The 18,085-nt window shown below is 39.2% G+C and overlaps 1 protein-coding gene across 3 annotated transcripts in view; it reads left to right on the top strand.

Annotated features, from left to right (window-relative positions):
* Positions 1 to 18,085, top strand: part of SLC39A9 (solute carrier family 39 member 9) — a 42,318-nt gene that overhangs the window by 1,823 nt on the left and 22,410 nt on the right. For all 3 annotated transcript variants that reach the window (XM_065872200.1, XM_065872199.1, XM_065872198.1), the window contains exon 2: positions 17,840 to 17,948. In XM_065872200.1, coding sequence (XP_065728272.1) covers positions 17,840 to 17,948 — 109 coding nt within the window. The remainder of the gene's footprint in view (positions 1 to 17,839; positions 17,949 to 18,085) is intronic.

The following is an 18,085-nucleotide window of genomic DNA, read 5'->3' as shown; positions in this document are numbered from 1 at the left end:
AAACTGTCTTGAGTGATTTTTGCAATATACAGGTATACGCTATCTTTTCTCACTGAAGGAAATGTGTACGTGAGTGGTGTAATTAACTGGGCTATTAATAAGGATAATTAGTATGATATGTCACTTATGGCTTTCTAAATGGATGATCGAATGGTCTTTTTCCAGATGCAGGTCTTGAAATGCTGTAAGTCATCATTCATAATATCTGTTCATTATTACAGCAGTAACTGCATTTTGAGCTGTTAGGACAAAAATAAAAGTTATGTGTAACTTAGTTAAAGACATTTTAGAATTCAACTGGTGATTTTTATCTCCTAGGAATTAGCATTTTTTTCTAGACAAATTATACTATTATTATAGATCAATGTATTGCGAAACTAGTGAGATGATAAATGTGTAAAAAATAAACTTCAGGGCTTCCCTGGTGGCGCAGTGGTTGAGAGTCCACCTGGCGATGCAGGGGACGCGGGTTTGTGCCCCGGTCTGGGAAGATCCCACATGCCGCGGAGCGGCTGGGCCCGTGAGCCATGGCCACTGAGCCTGCGCGTCCGGAGCCTGTGCTCCACAACGGGAGAGGCCACAACAGTGAGAGGCCCGCGTACTGCAAAAATAAAATAAAATAAAATAAACTTCATTCATGGAGACTAGGAAGCACAGTTTATACGCTTAGAGAATAGCTCCCCTAACTCCTACATTGGCTAAACAACTTTTCTTTTTAAGGAAGTCTAGCTTTTCTTGGGGACTGGAGTTATTATAAATAAAAGGACCAATAAACCTAATTTATTTTGCAGTTCACTTTCATTTATTTGAAAAGATACGCTTTTTATTCATGTTCTTAATCTGTCTGCTGCTTTGTCATTCCAAACTTTTTTCTTCAGAATTTCTCAGAGCAGGAATAAAAGATCAATAAAGCCATTAATTATGGCAGGATTAGTATTTAGAAATGAGTTGAAATCAAGTAGTCTGAAATTGCCGTAGCAGTGGTGTCTAGCTGCCATATCTGACCGTCAAGAGGTTTGTGTGGCGTAGATTTTTTTGGTCACTTTCTCCACTGCCTTGCCCGCCAACCAACTTTCTTGATGCTTTCGTAACTTCCTTATGCCTAAATGACTTCTAAAACAAAGGAACAAAATCTCTGATTCTCAAACGCATTTATAAGTGACGGATAATCACGATGCTTTCTTCTTCAGCATATGGGCAGGAGAAAAATTAAACCTGTAAAGGCAGCCGAAACATGCTTTACACAAATGAGGTTTTGTCGGATGAAAGAGTTGGGCGCACTAGTGTAGTCCTACATTGTGTTTTAAGATTCAGTTGTCAATGAGCAGTTTTCTTTGACTCTAAATGAAAATGCTACATAAGTAGGTTGAGAGCCTGCAACTTAACATTACCTAGGATAAACCCAGCTTATCAGGTGCTCTGATTAAGGAATGAAGTTCGGATATAAATGATGGCCAGAGTGAGATTTTATATTGATGGTCTGGGGATTGTCATTTACCTGAGCATGTCTCCTTTTTGTCATAGAGCTGGGAAAGCAAAGTGTTTGCACCAGAGCTCTAGGGCAGCACTCCTCAAATTCTCTGGTGCATGCCAGTTTTTGTTTAACTTCCATTCCACTGCAGAGCAATATACTTGTGGAAATGAAATACTAAGAAAATGAAGTGGAAAAAAGGCATACAGGGCTTCCCTGGTGGCGCAGTGGTTAAGAATCTGCCTGCCAATGCAGGGGACACGGGTTCGAGCCCTGATCCGGGAAGATCTCACACTCCCAGAGCAGCTAAGCCTGTGCGCCACTACTGAGCCCGCGTGCCACAACTACTAAAGTCCGCACGCCTAGAGCCCGTGCTCTGTAGCAAGAGAAGCCACTGCAATGAGAAGCCCATGCACCACAGCAAAGAGTAGCCCCTGCTCGCTGCAACTAGAGAAAGCCCACGCGCAGCAACGAAGACCTAACACAGCCAAAAATAAAGCAAATAATTAAAAAAAAAAAAAGCATACAAAATACAAGCCCAAATGCAGTATTGTGAGATTTAACAGACATACAGTTACTCCTATAACTGTAAATATCATATTGCTATAAAACTTTTTGAAGGCTTTCTCTCATTTCGTACTTTTCTTGTTACAGGCCAGTTTGGATTATAATGCCACATTTTTCATGTGTTGAAGCAGTATAGATCCATAGATATGCAGATGAAAGTAGTGCTGTTCTTACTTCAATAAAGTTTTTAAGGTAATTAGTAATGCACTCATTTCAGAAGGAACTGTCTGAGACGGGTGGTGTCGGTCAAAATCAGTGTCACTGCTTGAGCAAAGCTGTGTAACATCCAGCTCTTCTCTTACATGACTTTATAGGATTGTTGTGAGGATGTAAGGAAATAACGAGCACAGGGCTTAGCACTGTATCTAGAACATAATAAGAACTTTAAAAAACACTGAGGATTATTCTCAGTACTAATTGTAAAAACTTTAAGATTTTCATTTTTATAACTTTGTTCTAAATTATAATTTTTAAACCTTTTATTTTGGAGCAGTCTTCTATTAAGGGGTAAACTCCCCCCACCCCCAAATCACGAAACTCCTCAGCAATTTGGAATCCAAAAAGTCTTGTTTAGCGGTTGGCATTCCTGTTCACCATGAATGTTTCATTTGGAGAGGCCAGGGCTTTTCCTTTGGTCTCCCTGCTTTATAGTATTTTTCTTAGTAGTTAACTTTCTCTTCTTCATTATACTTATTCTCAGTTTAAGCTTTGTTTTGTTTTTCATGTGTTAAAGTTTTTATTTTGTGTCTAATGATAATAACTGACTCATTCATAATAAATCTCTTTGGCTCTTTGAGTTACCACCAAATCAAAGGTTTGTGTCTAAAGAACGAATTTGTTCAGTATGTTTTTTCTCTGACAATTGATTATTTTTAAAATAGATTTGACAAAGTTTCATTTTTAAGGACTTTTTGCAGTTTCTGGTGTATTAACCTTTTATTCTTTTATGGTAATACAATAGATTTTACAGTTGTTTGGAATTTCATTTCTAAATTTTAGACTTTGAAACTTTGAATTCTCTGTAGTTTATCCATATCTGGAAAGCAATCAGTAACTTTGTCTTCCCTCAGATTATTGTCTTATAATGTTATTGTCTCATAAGTATCTTTGCTTGATAAAGCTAAGTTTGAATCAAAATCTAGGTGCAATCTGATTCAATATTATTTTCCTGAAAAAGTTATATGGATAAACATCATTGAAATTTATCTGCATAATAATATTAATAATAGTTAATGCATATTGAGCTCCTTCTATGTACCAGGCAATGATGTGCATTATCTTGTTTAATCCTCAGGATGAGACTATGAGATAGATACTCAGGCTTGAAGGCATCACATACCTGGTAGAGGTGGGATTTGAACTAAGTCAGTTTGATTACCAGTCCAAAGCACTTGACCATGAGATGATATTTTCTTTCCTAATGAACATTGTAAAGAAGGAATGAAAATATTATGGATCTAAATCAGCACCTTTAGCTCCCCCAACTAGGAATATCTTGCATCACTAACATTTTACCTTCCAGAGTATATCTCATGCCTTGTGCTTACTCAGTGTAGCAGAATTAAAACTACTGAGGTAAACAATCTCTGAATACCATTGAAACGTGTAAGAAAGACTGAATATGTCTTAGATGCCCTTTAAATTAGCACCTGCCAAATTGGAATCTGAAGCAGTTCTCATTTTAAACTATTCAAGATTAACTTCACACTCGATATCTCGATATCTTCATAGTTTAGTCATTCTAAATTGTGCTCTTCAAGAATTGACATCCTTTTTGAGGGAAGAGGACCTGAACTGGATTCAGAATGCTTCTGTATGACAGTCTTAACCTCTCCTCTCATTGAAGAATTTAGATGTGAGACTTTGTTGAATGACAGTGAAGTTTAAGAGCCTCTGTAGCTCAGTTTGGAATTCCAAGTAATAAGTAGTAATGCTAACCATGAGTATAGGTATTTCTTAAAACTTATGATGGAATTATAAAAATCTCAATTCTCCTTTAATACTAATATTCAATGTCTAACTTCATTGCAATAGAAGCAGGTATTTGTTGGTCTGCAAAGTCCTCTGCCCTGATTATATGGATTTTTAAGGGACAGGGTCTTGGGGTTAACTACTAGATAATTACATTAAACAATCGATTGTGAACCCTGTATTTATCTGGAGGTCAATTTTCTATTAACCAAAAAATTATACCCTAGCTTCTGCACCTTGTTGTATATGTTCCTTTCATTAATTCTTTATGCATTTGACAAAGGCAAGTTAGGGAGAGAAGACAGGAGCTAAAAGCAAAAGGTGAAACAATGAAATAGGTTTTATAGAGAAGCAGTTTAGCATGGTGCTTAAGAGTATAGATTCTGGAGCTAGACTGTGTAGGTTCAGATCATGGCTCTGCCATTTGCTGGCTTTGTGAGCCTGGACAAATTACTTGAACTTTCGCTGCCTCTGTTGTACAAAGTGGGGATAATAGAAGTATCTACCTTATAGGATTATTGTCAGGATTAAATGAGTTAATATATGTAAGGTGATTATAATTGAACGTGCCTGGCTTAGTAAGTACTTAGTGAATATTATTATTAATAGAGGTGAAGGAAAAGAATATTGATAGCACCTCTGTTATGCAGAACCTGTCCATCCAGAAGCCTCAGCAATCTAAAGGACCAGAAAAGTCTCTGATTAGCTAAATAGATAGCCTTAAGAGCAAGCACTTTACTTGCTGTCTACTGTTCTTGGCTCTCACTTGGCTCCTGTGTATCTTTTTATGTAATTTTAGTAAGCTGGTGTGCCAGTTATCAATTTATTGCCTCTCAGCTCCAAATTCACTCTTCATTAGCTACGCTGCAAAAATGGATGTGGGCCCTTTAAATATTTTTCCTTTGCCAGCTGGTGCAGTGTTAAGCTTTGTCAGTAGAGGATGCTGGAGAGAAGTTGTAAGGAGAAGGGGATTTCCCTCTTGGTTCTGGCATGCTTGCTCAGCAGGCCTCCTAGGTGACGGCCTCACCAATGTCCAGCTTCTGCACTGCAGGTGGCTTTCAAAGCCCCAGACTTCTGCTGAGCACACAGCTTCTCCAGCGCCCAGCAGTCAGGAGTTCCCACTGGCAACCCCGTCTTGGGTGGTTTTATAGGAGAGTCTCTCTGGTGAGACACTTTCCCATGAACAGTTTTCCCAACACCCTAGAGTACAGATTTCCAGTGAGTTAACACCAGTGTGGCACCACAGAAACTTCTCTGCTTGTGATATTGTGATTTATAATAAGAAGTATGTATTTGCTTTTCCTGGCACAGAGTTCCTAAAACCCTTGGAATTTCCTAAATGATAAGAGCCATAAAGGTGTCTTATTATGTGAATGAGGTGACTTTTGGAAAGCCACTAGGTAACCTAAGGATGGGGGCTTGTCACCTGGAGAACCAACCACATGATTTCAAGGGTTGGAACTTAACAGTCCCACCAGGGAGGGGAAAGGGGATGGAGGTTGAATGAATCGTCAGTGGCCAGTGATTTAATCAATCATGCCTATGTAATGAAGCCTCCATAAAACCCCAAAGGATAGGGTTTGGAGAGCTGGTTCGGTGAACACGTGGAAGGTGCTAGGAGAGTTGCATGCCCAGAGAGCATGGAAGCTCCGTGACCTTTCCCCATACCTTGCCTATGAATCTCTTATATCTGGCTGTTCTTGAGTTATATTCTTTTATAATAAACAGGTAATGTAGTAGGTAAAATGTTTTTCCAAGTTCTGTGAGCTACTCTAGCCAATTAATTGAACCCAAGGAACCTCTGACCTATAGCTAGTTGGTCAGAAGCACTGGTAACAACCTGGACTTGGAACTGGCATCTGAAATGGCAGGGGGCCAGTCTTGTAGGACCTGATGCTATTTCCGGGTAGTGTTACAATTGAACTGAATTGTGGGACACCCTACTGGTGTCCAAGCATTGCTTGGTCTAGGGAAACCCCACCACCACACATATACCTCGGAATTGGTCCCAGACCTTTTACTGCTGTTCATTGAGCCCCAGCCATGCCCTCTCCAGCAGAGTTTGGATCTCAACCCTTATGAGACCTCTTCTTTGAGCAAATCTTATTTTGGTCCTAGGTAGTCACTGCTCCTTTTAGCTGCATTTCTTATGTTCTTCAGAGTTCTTTCTTACTGGTTAATTTCTCATTATTCCAGCCCCCCCCCCCTTTTTTTTTTTTTTTTTGCGGTACGCGGGCCTCTCACTGCTGTGGCCTTTCCTGTTGCGGAGCACAGCCTCCGGGCGTGCAGGCTCAGCGGCCATGGCTCACGGGCCTAGACGCTCCGCGGCATGTGGGATCTTCCCAGACCGGGACACGAACCTGTGTCCCCTGCATCGATAGACGGACTCTCAACCACTGCACCACCAGGGAAGCCCTCCAGTCCCCTTTTATAATTACTCTTTGTATTAAATTTTTCTGGTTCAAATTACTTTATGATTTCCATTTCTTGATTGAACCCTGACTAATACAGCTAGGTAACGGGTCATAAAATCATGTAAGTATTGAGGCTGAGCAGTGAATCAGGCCTGGAGGAAGATAAAATGGTCCAAGTGTCATGATGTGTGGCAGCTAACCTCCAGTGTCAGTGCCTGGGAGTCTAAGGGAGTCGTGAGAACTGTGGTCAACTGTGGCACAGAAGAGCATGTGCCATTTGATGACAGCAGCCCTGCTGTTGTCAAATCTTCCTACTTTTCAGAAGTTGGAAATCTGGATTCTTATATGAATCTTCTAAATTTTATACTTTGGCTACTAATTTAAATATTATTGCGTCACTGTGTGGGTCAAAAAACCTGTGTTTTGGACTTCCCTGGTGGCGCAGTGGTTAAGAATCCGCCTGCCAATGCAGGGGACATGGGTTCGAGCCCTGGTCCCGGAAGATCCCACGTGCCACGGAGCAACTAAGCCTGTGCGCCACGACTACTGAGCCTGTGCTCTATGGAGCACGTGCCGCAACTACTGAGCCCATTGCTGCAACTACTGAAGCCCGTGTGCCTAGAGCCCGTGCTCTGCAACAAGAAAAGCCACCGCAATGAGAAGCCTGCGCACTGCAGTGAAGAGTAGCCCCCCGCTCGCTGCAACTAGAGAAAGCCCGCATGCAGTAACAAAAACCCAACACAGCCAAAAACGAAACAAAACAAAACCAAAAAAAACCCCTATGTTTTGAACTGCCAGTCTCAATCCTCTGGGCTGGACTGTCTGATTTCTAAGCTCTCTGTAAAGTAGAAAGAGCAAACTAGAAGGGGTGGGGCAACAAGTAGAGGAAATAAGTCACAGCACGACAACAATGGGGGAGACTGAAAAACATTTCAAATTACTACAAAACCTAAGTGTTTTGTAGTAATTTGAAGTGTTACTACGTGTTTAGAACCACTTGGTAAAGGGGAAAACATCTCTACGTGCATATTAAGGGCACTGTGCTCTCTAAGCCCACCACAGTATAATAATTAATAATAACAGTAGCTACAGTATCAACTCATGTGTCAAGTTCTGTACTGATTTTACAGTAACCTTGAAAGGGAAGAATTCTTATCCTGTTTATAGATGAGGAAACTGAGCCTCAGGGTTTACTAAGTTCAAAGTCACTGTTTATATAGCCTCTAATTAAATGAACAAAAAAAATTTTTTTAAGCCTGGCTGTATAATAGGGATTCTTTGTGGCAAATTTAAAAAATATGATAATGTGTAAAAAGAAAATAAAATCATCCATTATCCCACTGTCCAGTGAGAATCACCAGTAACATTTTTGTTTCTTTTCATTCTTTTTTTTTCTATTTGTTTGCATTTTTAATATGGTTGATTATGTGGTATATTTATAAATTTACATTTCCCCTTCTTTTACCTGGTAATTATAAACATTTTCCTTTATTATTAAAATCATGTTCTACGCACTTTTTTGGGGCGGGGGGCATGCTGCGCGGCTTGTGGGATCCAGGGATTGAACCTGGGCCCTTGGCAGTGAAAGTGCCAAGTCCTAACCACTGGACCACCACGGAATTCCCTATAGGCACTTTTTTTTTTTTTTGGCTGTATTGGGTCTTCGTTGCTGTGTGCAGGCTTTCTCTAGTTGCCACGAGTGGGGGCTACTCTTAGTTGCGGTGCGCAGGCTTCTCATTGCGGTGGCTTCTCTGTTGTGGAACGCAGGATCTAGGCGCGGTGGGCTTCAGTAGTTGTGACACGTGGGCTCAGTAGTTGTGGCTCGCGGGCTGTAGGGCACAGGCTCCATAGTTGTGGCACATGGGCTTCGTTGCTCCACGGCATGTGGGATCTTCCCGGACCAGGGCTCGAACCCGCGTCCCCTGCCTTGGCAGGCAGATTCTTAACCACTGCACCACCAGGGAAGTCCCCTATAGGCACTTTTTAATGTCTTCATTACGTTCAGTTATTTTACATACAGAAATTCTTATTATGCACTTAATTTGTTTTCAAGTTTTTGCTATGATAATAGTGTTGAATGAATATTTTTGTGTCTAAAGCTATGACCATATTTCAGATTATTTCTTCAGGGGTAGAATGACAGGATTAAAGAGCATAAACATCTTCAAGAAGGTTCTCAATCTATATTACCAGTTTTTTTTAATGCATTTTTTTTCAACAAATGCAAATGACACTGTGTTCTCACAAACACTGAGTACTATCATTTTTAATTTTTAAAACTTTGCTAATTCGATAGAGAAAATGTAGTTTATTATTTTAATTTTCTCAGTTCAGTCAAACTTCTTATGTATTAATAATATAATATTTCATTGCCAGTGTTTTCCCAGGTCTTTCCCATGCATCAATGGGTTTCTGTTTGTTTTTGTAGTCACATCGAACAATCTTATGGGATTTCCTTTTATTTTTAGAAAGGACTCATACAAAAAGACAAGTTAGTCTTGTTTTCCAAGATTGAAGGAAGTGGCATCAATAAAGTATTGCTTGTTCTTACCTCTATGTCAAATGAATTAGGAAAGGGGAAGCCTATATGCCACTGGCATAATGGCAACTGTGGTAGCATTGTTCACTTGAACTTCTCTCCAAGTATCTGGGTTTTGTTTTGTGATTCTTGTGGAGGAGGGGCTTAGAAGCATTTACTGCATGCTACTGATGAGGCTGAAGATAAGTAATAATACAACTACTCTGTGCTAAATGTGCTAACATCATACTCCTACATGATCGTGGTAGTAGTGGCAGCCCTGAAGGATATTGAACTTGCTCAGTATCACAGAGCCACTACTTAGAGGCAGGAAGCTTTTTGGCATCTTGCCTCAGTTGTAAGGACTTGAAGAATCGAGTTCATATTTGAGTTTTCTTCGTTATCTGTTACTGACACTTAGCAGCAGATAATGTAGTAGTTAAATTGACATTAGGAAGTATCTCCTTGAAGCAGGCTTATTTGTAAGAATATGGAGAAAGAAAGCCTTTGTTGCTTGAACAAGAGTTACTTTGTGCCCTGTGATATTTCATCTCTTCAGTGCCTGGAGCTTTGAAGGAATCAGTCTCATAACATGAGATGCATCTTTGATTTTTTAGGGGACTATAGTTGATGCTTTCAGAACTAACATGAACATGGTATAAGGGAGATTGAAATAAACAATCTTCGGTATTAAAAGCTTTTAAAATTATCAGCATGTGTTTAGTTGAACCAAACAATTTATTGACTGTTTCTATGAGCAAGGAAAGAAAAACCATTTAACTACCTTGGTGTCTGCCAAGAAAACTAAACTGACTTCAAAGCTTTGCACTGCACTGATAGCTAATGGCATTGAATACAAACTGTTGTTTTAATTAATACTTCTGGTCAATCGTTTGGCTTAGTCAGGCTACAGATGTGAAACTGTAAAATGAGATATCATAAAATGAATGACATCGCACAGTTCATGCCTCTCTTGAGCAAATATTTCATTTCTCCACCAGAAACTATTGCTTTGGGAACTCTTTTCATCTTGGACCAACACTTGGAATTTGTAGTTCTTCATTTAAATACACCCTTTTAGTGATTTACCATAAGCAAAGGAGGGAACCATAAGCAAAATGTCAGCATTTTAACTTTGACATGTACATAGTTTTGAGATTAAATAACAAGTTATGAAGTTGTGTGAAAGAATACAGCTGTACAAATAACATGGAGCCACATCTCAAGTGCTTGAAATAAATAAGATTGAGTCTAAAATGATTTAGGTAGTTAAAAAAATTTTTTTAAGAAAAATTGAAACTATAACCCTTGACAATTATGCCTATTTTTTGACTATTGATTTTTTTTCATCACAAGTGTTGCCTCTATAATTAGGTTGTTGTAAGAAAGTTAGTACACATTTATCGAGCTGATGAAAGTTATGTAGAATAAATAATCTTTATATCGCTTTGCTGAAGATTGAAACAGTGACTGAACAGTGATTGAAACTGCTGAAGATTGAAACAAGGTTTTGAGCTCCTTGGAAATAAAACAGTTGTCATTTAAGGTATTTGCATGAATGAGACAGATGACAGCATTGCCTCACATTTACTATGATGGAATCCTATTATGGTTCTTCATTATGTGTACTTTAATACCCCTTGAGCCAAAAGATAAATTCTGAATCAAATAACCACTGAAAATTCTAGATATGGTTATGCTTTTAAGGGACTTTTTCCCTTAAAAGGCCTATTTCCTAGCACAAGTATTCTAAAGAGGTTCCAGTGCATTCATATATTTGTTGATATTAAAGGCCGGTGGAGTGGCAGGTACCAAGTCCCCAGTGCCTTGCATGATGCTGGGCATTTAATTCATTCTCTTAGTATATGTTTAGGGGAGAATCTGTTATAAACTGAGTATTCAGCAGGAAATTAAAAACAAAAGTTTCTGCCTTCATAGAACTTAAAGTTTTGGGGTAAGGAGTTCCAGGAACAAACATAGGTTTGTTCAATTTAGTTAACTTAGTTAAACATAGGAAGTTTAACTTCATTTGGTAAATAAATGTGCTTTAATTTCAAAATAGACTGAAAACATAATACAGTAATTTTAGCTCACACTGCCTTTCCTCAGAGGAAATATTACAAAGCTAGATGATTTACTCAAGTTTACCTCAATGATCTCTTTTTTACAAATTCTCAAATTCTTTTTTTTCTGACTTTTTTTATGGTATTGTAATACAGATCTCATGCTTACACTGTTGTAGACCAGGGTTTTCCGGGCTTTTGGATTTCACAGGTCAGTAATATATTTGAAATTCAGGAGAATTGATAAAGGATTGCCTGCTTTAATTTTGCAAGTAAGGACACTAAAAAACAAAAACTATTGTCACCATCATTTCTTAAAAGAAAGGACATTTTAACATAAAAGAGTATGTAGGACATAATCTTAGAATAAAGAATAGTCCTCAAAAAAAAAAAAACAAAAACAATAGTCCTCTACATTGAAGAAATAAAATGTTATGAAAAGCTCATTACATTGTCCTTATTTCTCATTTTGCCACAGACTTTTAGAAAATGTCAACAGAGAACAATTATAACTAATTGTAATTTTGGTTTTCCTCTCGATGTTGCTAAGGGATTTTTCTGACACACTATTTAAAGAGGTTGTGTGATTGGATTTTATCTTTTTTTTTAGAGGTGAATTTTATGTAATGGATTTATGTCTCGTGCCATATGAGGGACATTGTCTTGGAATGCACAGGGCAGCAGAGTACGATGTCAAATCTGATCATGCCTCTACACTGACTAGCCTAGCTGTGTGATCTTGGGCAAATCATCCCTCATTTTTGGCTTTTGATTCTCCATCTTCATAGAGTGAGGATCATTTCTTAAATTTCTTCCAGTTCTTAAACTTGGATTCCATGTTGATAACTTTGGTAGCTAGTATCACACTTTCAAAAGTATGTGTCTAAAGACTAATAAAAATTTTTACTGTCTTTCTAAAAATTTGGGCCAGGCTCCCGTTCACATTCCTTCAGCTGAGAGCATTTAATTGTTCATACATTATTAACAAAGAAGTGTAATTTCATGACTATGTACTTTAAAGATTTACCATGATTTTTTTGTAATGATATTAGCTACACATGGAGATTTGACTGTTTTCTAGCTTGGGCCTTTGGGAAATTCTTATAAAATCTGTTGTGATAGATAATGTTCAGAAATCTGGTCCATGTAAATACGTGAATGGAATTATAAGTAATTTCATCTTAGAAACAATGTCTAAAAATATTAGATTATTTTAAATTACTTAAAATTTAAAAGACAGCATTTTAGGAGAATTATTTTTTACTTTCTTTATAGATTTGAAGCTTTTGTTTTTTATGTAGTGTCCATAGTTATTCTGGATGGTATGTATCCCTCAGTTCTCTTAAATGGTACTGTTTCAGCACCTTAATTTTGTGGTATGCAAGCCTCAAAAACTCTTCTGCTCCTGCTTGTAAAACTTGTCTCAGTCTAGTGCTTCATGTGACTCCAGTGTAGAATATAATGAAGCACCTGGTAAGTGCCTTGTGAATTTGTGGATTGATCCACAATTGTAAGCACCACTGGTTTCTGCATGCAGTTATTTACATAAAATTCTGGTGAATGATTTTTAAGGACTATCTGAATGACAAATTAGATTAAGAAAAAAAGAATTTTTTTTTCGGCCACAGCACTTAGCTTGCAGGATCTCAGTTCCCCAACCAGGGATTGAACCCAGGCCATGGCAGTGAAAGCCCAGAATCCTAACCACTAGGCCACCAGGGAATTCCCCAAGAAAACATTTTGAAAGTGGTTTTTGGTATTCTCCATAGACCTCTGACCTTGGTTTTGAAAAACTGCCATGAAGACGCCTTGTTAAAATTGAATAGTTCTGAAATGAATCCTTTCAGAGGTCCTGGCTGAGTAAATTACTCTCCAGATAATTTTATAGAGTAAAAGGTACAAATCTTAATACAGTTTGCTAAAATGTGACAAATGTCTATAAATGTAACTCACATCCCAGTCAAGATTTAGAACACTTCCATCATGCTAAAAAAATAACCTGGTGCCATTTTCCGGTTAGTCTTTTCTGCCACTGTGTGACAGAAGCAGCCTGCCAGAAGTAGCCGCTGTTCTGATTTCTATTGCCATAGATAGTTTGGCCTGCTTTTAAACTTCATGTAAATGGACTCAGTACATGCTCTCTTTGTGTAAGGCCTTTCAAACACTGGGGTGATGTTTTTGAGATTCACGTTGCTGTATGAAGCAGTCATTTTTTCCTTTTTGTTACTGATTAGTATTCCATTGTGTAAGTGTACCACAGTTTGTTTATCCATTCTGCTATTGCTGTACATCTGATTCAGATTCTGGCTATTATGGATAAAGCTTCTATGAGCATTCTTATACAAATTTCGGTGGGGACATATGCTTTCATTTCTCTTGGTAAATACCCCAAAGTGGAATTGCTGGTTTAACCTTATAGGAGATGACCAGTTTTCCAGAGTGGTTGTACCATTTTATGCTCTCACCAGCACTGTGTGAGAGTTCCAGTTGCTCTATATCCTTGCCATCATTTAGTGTTGTCAGTCTGTTTAATTTTAGCCGTTCTAGTGGGTGTGAAGAGGTATCTCACTGTAGTTTAAATTTGCACTTTCATGATGCTTAAATGATGTTGAGCACCTTTTCACGGGCTTTCTGGCCATTCATATATCTTTTGTGAAGTATCTGTTCAGTGTTTTACCCGTTTTTATTTTTTAATTTTAATTTTGTCTCTTATTGAGTTGTATTCATTCTTTATATTTCAAATACAAGCGCTTTGTCAGTGTCTTAGGTTGGGTTCCCCAGAAAACAGACTCTGAGAAGATTTGCATGCAGGAAGTTTATTGGGGAGTGCTCTTGGGAGTAACACCTGTGAAAGAATGAGCAGGATTAAGCAGATGGAGAAGTTGAACTGTCGTTCAGTTGCCCTAGAGGCCTCAGATCAACCCACAGAAGGCTCTGAAGCTGGATGGCCCTTCTGAGATATTCTGAATTGAGACAAGGAGGAGAGGCTTTGTACCTCCCTCCACATAGCCCCAAGTGGGCTAGTCACTGGATGTGGACTGCCTTGGGGGAGGGACTATAACTTGAGGCTAGCCAGTTCCCTTTGACCCAAGGGCAGTATCGCAGAGGGAGTCAGCTGCAAGCCATCAGCAGGGAACAGCCCCAGCAGCTGGGGGAATAAGTGTCTCCAACCTGAAGGGGGCTGATGTGGGCAGCGTTACCACAGATATATGTATTTCCATTACGGATGTAGGTACTGCGGGTATTCTATTCCAGTATGCAGCTTGCCTATTCATTTTCTTAATGGATCAGCAAACATTTAAAATTGTGATGTTGAATTTTTTCGCTTAGAATAGTTTATGTTTTCTGTGTCCCTGCTGAGAAATCTTTGCCAACCCTGTGATTGCCAAGATATTCTACATTTTCTTCTAACAGCTTTTGCGTTTTAGGTTTTATATTTAGGTGTATAACCCATCAAGAATTAACTTTTGTGTATGATGTGAGTGTCTTAGGTTGGGTTCCCCAGAAAACAGACTCTGAGAGGATTTGCATGCAGGACGTTTATTGGGGAGTGCTCTTGGGAGTAACACCTGTAACTGGGTTACAGGTGTAACTTGGATTACTGGTAACCCAAGTTATTCTTGAGGGCAATTAGCTCTTTCTCTTTTCGTTACATACATCTCTTTCCTCTCTTCTCATCTTCCCTTAATTTGCAAATCTGGGGTATCTTTCATTTCCATTTCCCAGAGTAGAGCATAGTCAAAATGCTGACAGGACAATCTTCTTTCCTAGTAATTTATTCATCAGTTTGAATTGTGGAGTTCTGAAACCAAGGCCTTCAAATGAAATGGTATGCTCAGTCCAGTTCAGTTTTACCCTCATTTTTGTCCTTCCTTAGCAGTAAAACTTGACATTCATGATTTTTTTTAAACAAAGGTGACTTTTATGAATTGTTTAGAGAGAATGATGAAAAGACTAATTACCGTGTCACCTTCTATACAGAATAGAGCTGTTTTTCCATCTTGTGTTCTCCATGCTCTGACAGTTTGTCTCAAATGAATGCTGTGATTAGCAGTACTTCGGTGAGTTTAGTAACTTGGAAAAGACAAAGACTCTTAGAATAGCTCAGTATTGAGCATTAAAATAGTAACACCAGTTGTCTGGTGTCATTTTTCCAAAATGCTTCGGCCACTTTCTCCTTTTGACTCCTCTATCTTCACAAGACATGTAGAAATATTATTTTACAGAAGAAAAGTTGAGGGACTTCCCCAGTGGCGCAGTGGTTAAGAATCCACCTGTCAATGCAGAGGACACGGGTTCAAGCCCTGGTTCAGGGAGATCCCACATGCCACGGAGTAACTAAGCCTGTGCGCCACAACTACTAAGCCTGCGCTCAAGAGCCAGCAAGCCACAACTACTGAGCCCACGTGCCACAACTACTGAAGCCTGCACACCTAGAGCCCGTGCTCCCCAACAGGAGAAGCCACCGCAATGAGAAGCCCGCGCACCGCAACAAAGAGTAGTCCCTGCTCACTGCAACTAGAGAAAGCCTGTGCACAGCAACGAAGACCCAACGCAGCTGAAAAATTAATTGATTAATTAATTAATTAAAAAATAAGAAGAGTTGAGGTGCTAACTTGTTAACTAATTTGAACATGGAGTCAGTTCTGCCTCCCAAGCCAGTGCCCCAACCACTGGATGCATTCAGAACACTCTCAGTTTATAAGTCGTTAATGGCTATCCTGAATGTATGAAGGGGTGACCTGGCCTAGGTGCTAAGGGGATTTCCCTCTTGCTATAGGGCAAGTATTAGCTGGTGCTGACACTGCAACTGTAGTTCCCCCATTTTCAATAGATACACAATAGGTATAGATCCCTTCTTTGTTCCCAAACAAGGAACGGCTAATGTTTCAACCAGCCTTTCAGCTAAAAACCCATTTTCCTGTAGAGGCAGTACTTGTACATATATATTCCCACAGCTTCACAGTTGCAAGTTCAGTAGTATATCAGAACTAATACAACCATTGTTATTTTTGCTAACCTCATGAAAGAAACTAAAACAGAAAAGTTAAGTACATGATATACTATTAAATTGTTAAAACTTTTTCCTAAGCAACATAAATGCCCTCTTGTAGGTTTTTTTTTTTTTTTTTTTTAAATTTCATTTTTGGCTGCATTGGGTCTTTGTTGCTGTGCACGGGCTTTCTCTAGTTGTGGCGAGCAGGGAGTATTCTTCATTGTGGTGTACGGACTTATTGCGGTGTCTTCTCTTGTTGCGGAGCACAGGCTCTAGGTGCGCGGGCCTCAGTAGCTGTGGCTCACGGGCTTAGTTGCTCCATGGCATGTGAGATCTTCCCGGACCAGGGCTAGAACCTGTGTCCCCTGCGTTGGCAGGCGGATTCCCAACCACTGCGCCACCAGGGAAGTCCACCCTCCTGTAGTTTTAAAGATCATTTTTCATACTGCTAAGACTTCAGGAAGCCATATAGGGTACATCACCGCTTCAAGAAATTTTGAAACTTAATCTTTTATATCTTGTATGTCAGGATACTGTCTCTTAAAGAAATCTGAGTGAAAAGAAAAAACTGGGATTAAGTGGATTAAAACCATAGATCATTTATGGCATTGATTGTGATGATGGTTTCACAGATATATACTTATTTCCAAACACATAAAGTTGTATGCATTAAATATCTATAACTCTAGTATGTCAGTCTTAGTTAAGCGTTTTTTAAAAAGCTATAGGGCATTTAAGCATCAAACTGAATACGGGGACTTCACTGGTGGTGCAGTGGTTAACAATCCGCCTGCCAATGCAGGGGACATTGGTTCGAGCCCTGGTCTGGGAAGATCCCACATGTCACGGAGCATCTAAGCCCGTGTGCCACAACTACTGAGCCTGCGCTCTAGAGCCCGCGAGCCACAGCTACTGAGCCCGCGTGCTGCAACTACTGAAGCCCACACGCCTAGAGCCCATGCTTTGCAACAAGAGAAGCCACCACAATGAGAAGCCCACACACTGCAACAAAGAGTAGCCCCCACTTGCTGCAACTAGAGAAAGCCTGCATGCAGCAACCAAGACCCAACACAGCAAAAAAATAATAATAATAAATAAATTTAAAAATAAAATGTAAAAAATGTGTTGTAAATTATATATTACACATTACGTTTATAATCTATAAAGTAAAAAATTAATGTGTAATTTATACTTGTTCTACTTGTATGTATACATTTTCAAAAGGTTTATGAGATTATCAATGCATATTGTTGGCCACCAGCTTTTTCCTCATAACAGTACATCATGACTTTCTATATCCATGAATAGACCTGTATCATAATTTTTAATTGCTGTCTTGTGCTACTGTGATGAAGTATTAAAGTTTATTAGCTAGTCTCCTTTTGTGGACATTTAGGTTACTTTCAAGTTTGCATTCTTAATATGTGCAGTGGTCATCTTTGCATAGTTCTTTCTTTCTTAGGATAAATTTCTAGAAGTGAAATCGCTGGATCAAAGAACTCACATTTTTGAGGCTTTAAATCTAAATTGCCAAATTGGGGTCCAGGTAGGTTGCAGCAATTCACATTTCTTCCAGTGTTAGACAAGTATGCTCATTTCTCCTTATTGTGGGTAGTAGACAAGTTTTCCCACATCACTGCCAATCTGGTAAACTTAGAAATGGCTTCTCCTTGTTTTAATTGGCATTATTATTCATGAAGCTGACGCTTTGTCATGTTCAGTGGCCATTGTAGATTTTGGCCTCACAGATAAGCAGCTCACAGTCTTCATTGCAGGTACTTCAGAAACTTTACCCCGTTCATTCGTCAGTCTTTTCAACAGCTTATGTTTTCTTTCCAGGAGCGACTAAAGCTGGTGACTGTTTTGGGTGCTGGCCTTCTCTGTGGAACTGCCCTTGCTGTCATCGTGCCTGAAGGAGTACATGCACTTTATGAAGATTTTCTTGAGGGTGAGAAAGAGAGACAGGCCTTTGAGATACGTTATTGATGTGGAGGGCTGAAAGGAGCAGCTTAGTGGTATTTTTTTCTGAACACAGTTCATGTTCGCCATAGAATATATGCCAAAACATATCTTTTGACGTCTTTG

This window comes from Phocoena phocoena, chromosome 2 (genome assembly GCF_963924675.1).
Source record: "Phocoena phocoena chromosome 2, mPhoPho1.1, whole genome shotgun sequence".
NCBI lineage: Eukaryota > Metazoa > Chordata > Mammalia > Artiodactyla > Phocoenidae > Phocoena > Phocoena phocoena.
Note: the sequence above shows the minus strand (reverse complement) of the source record. Positions and strands in the feature narration are given on the sequence as shown.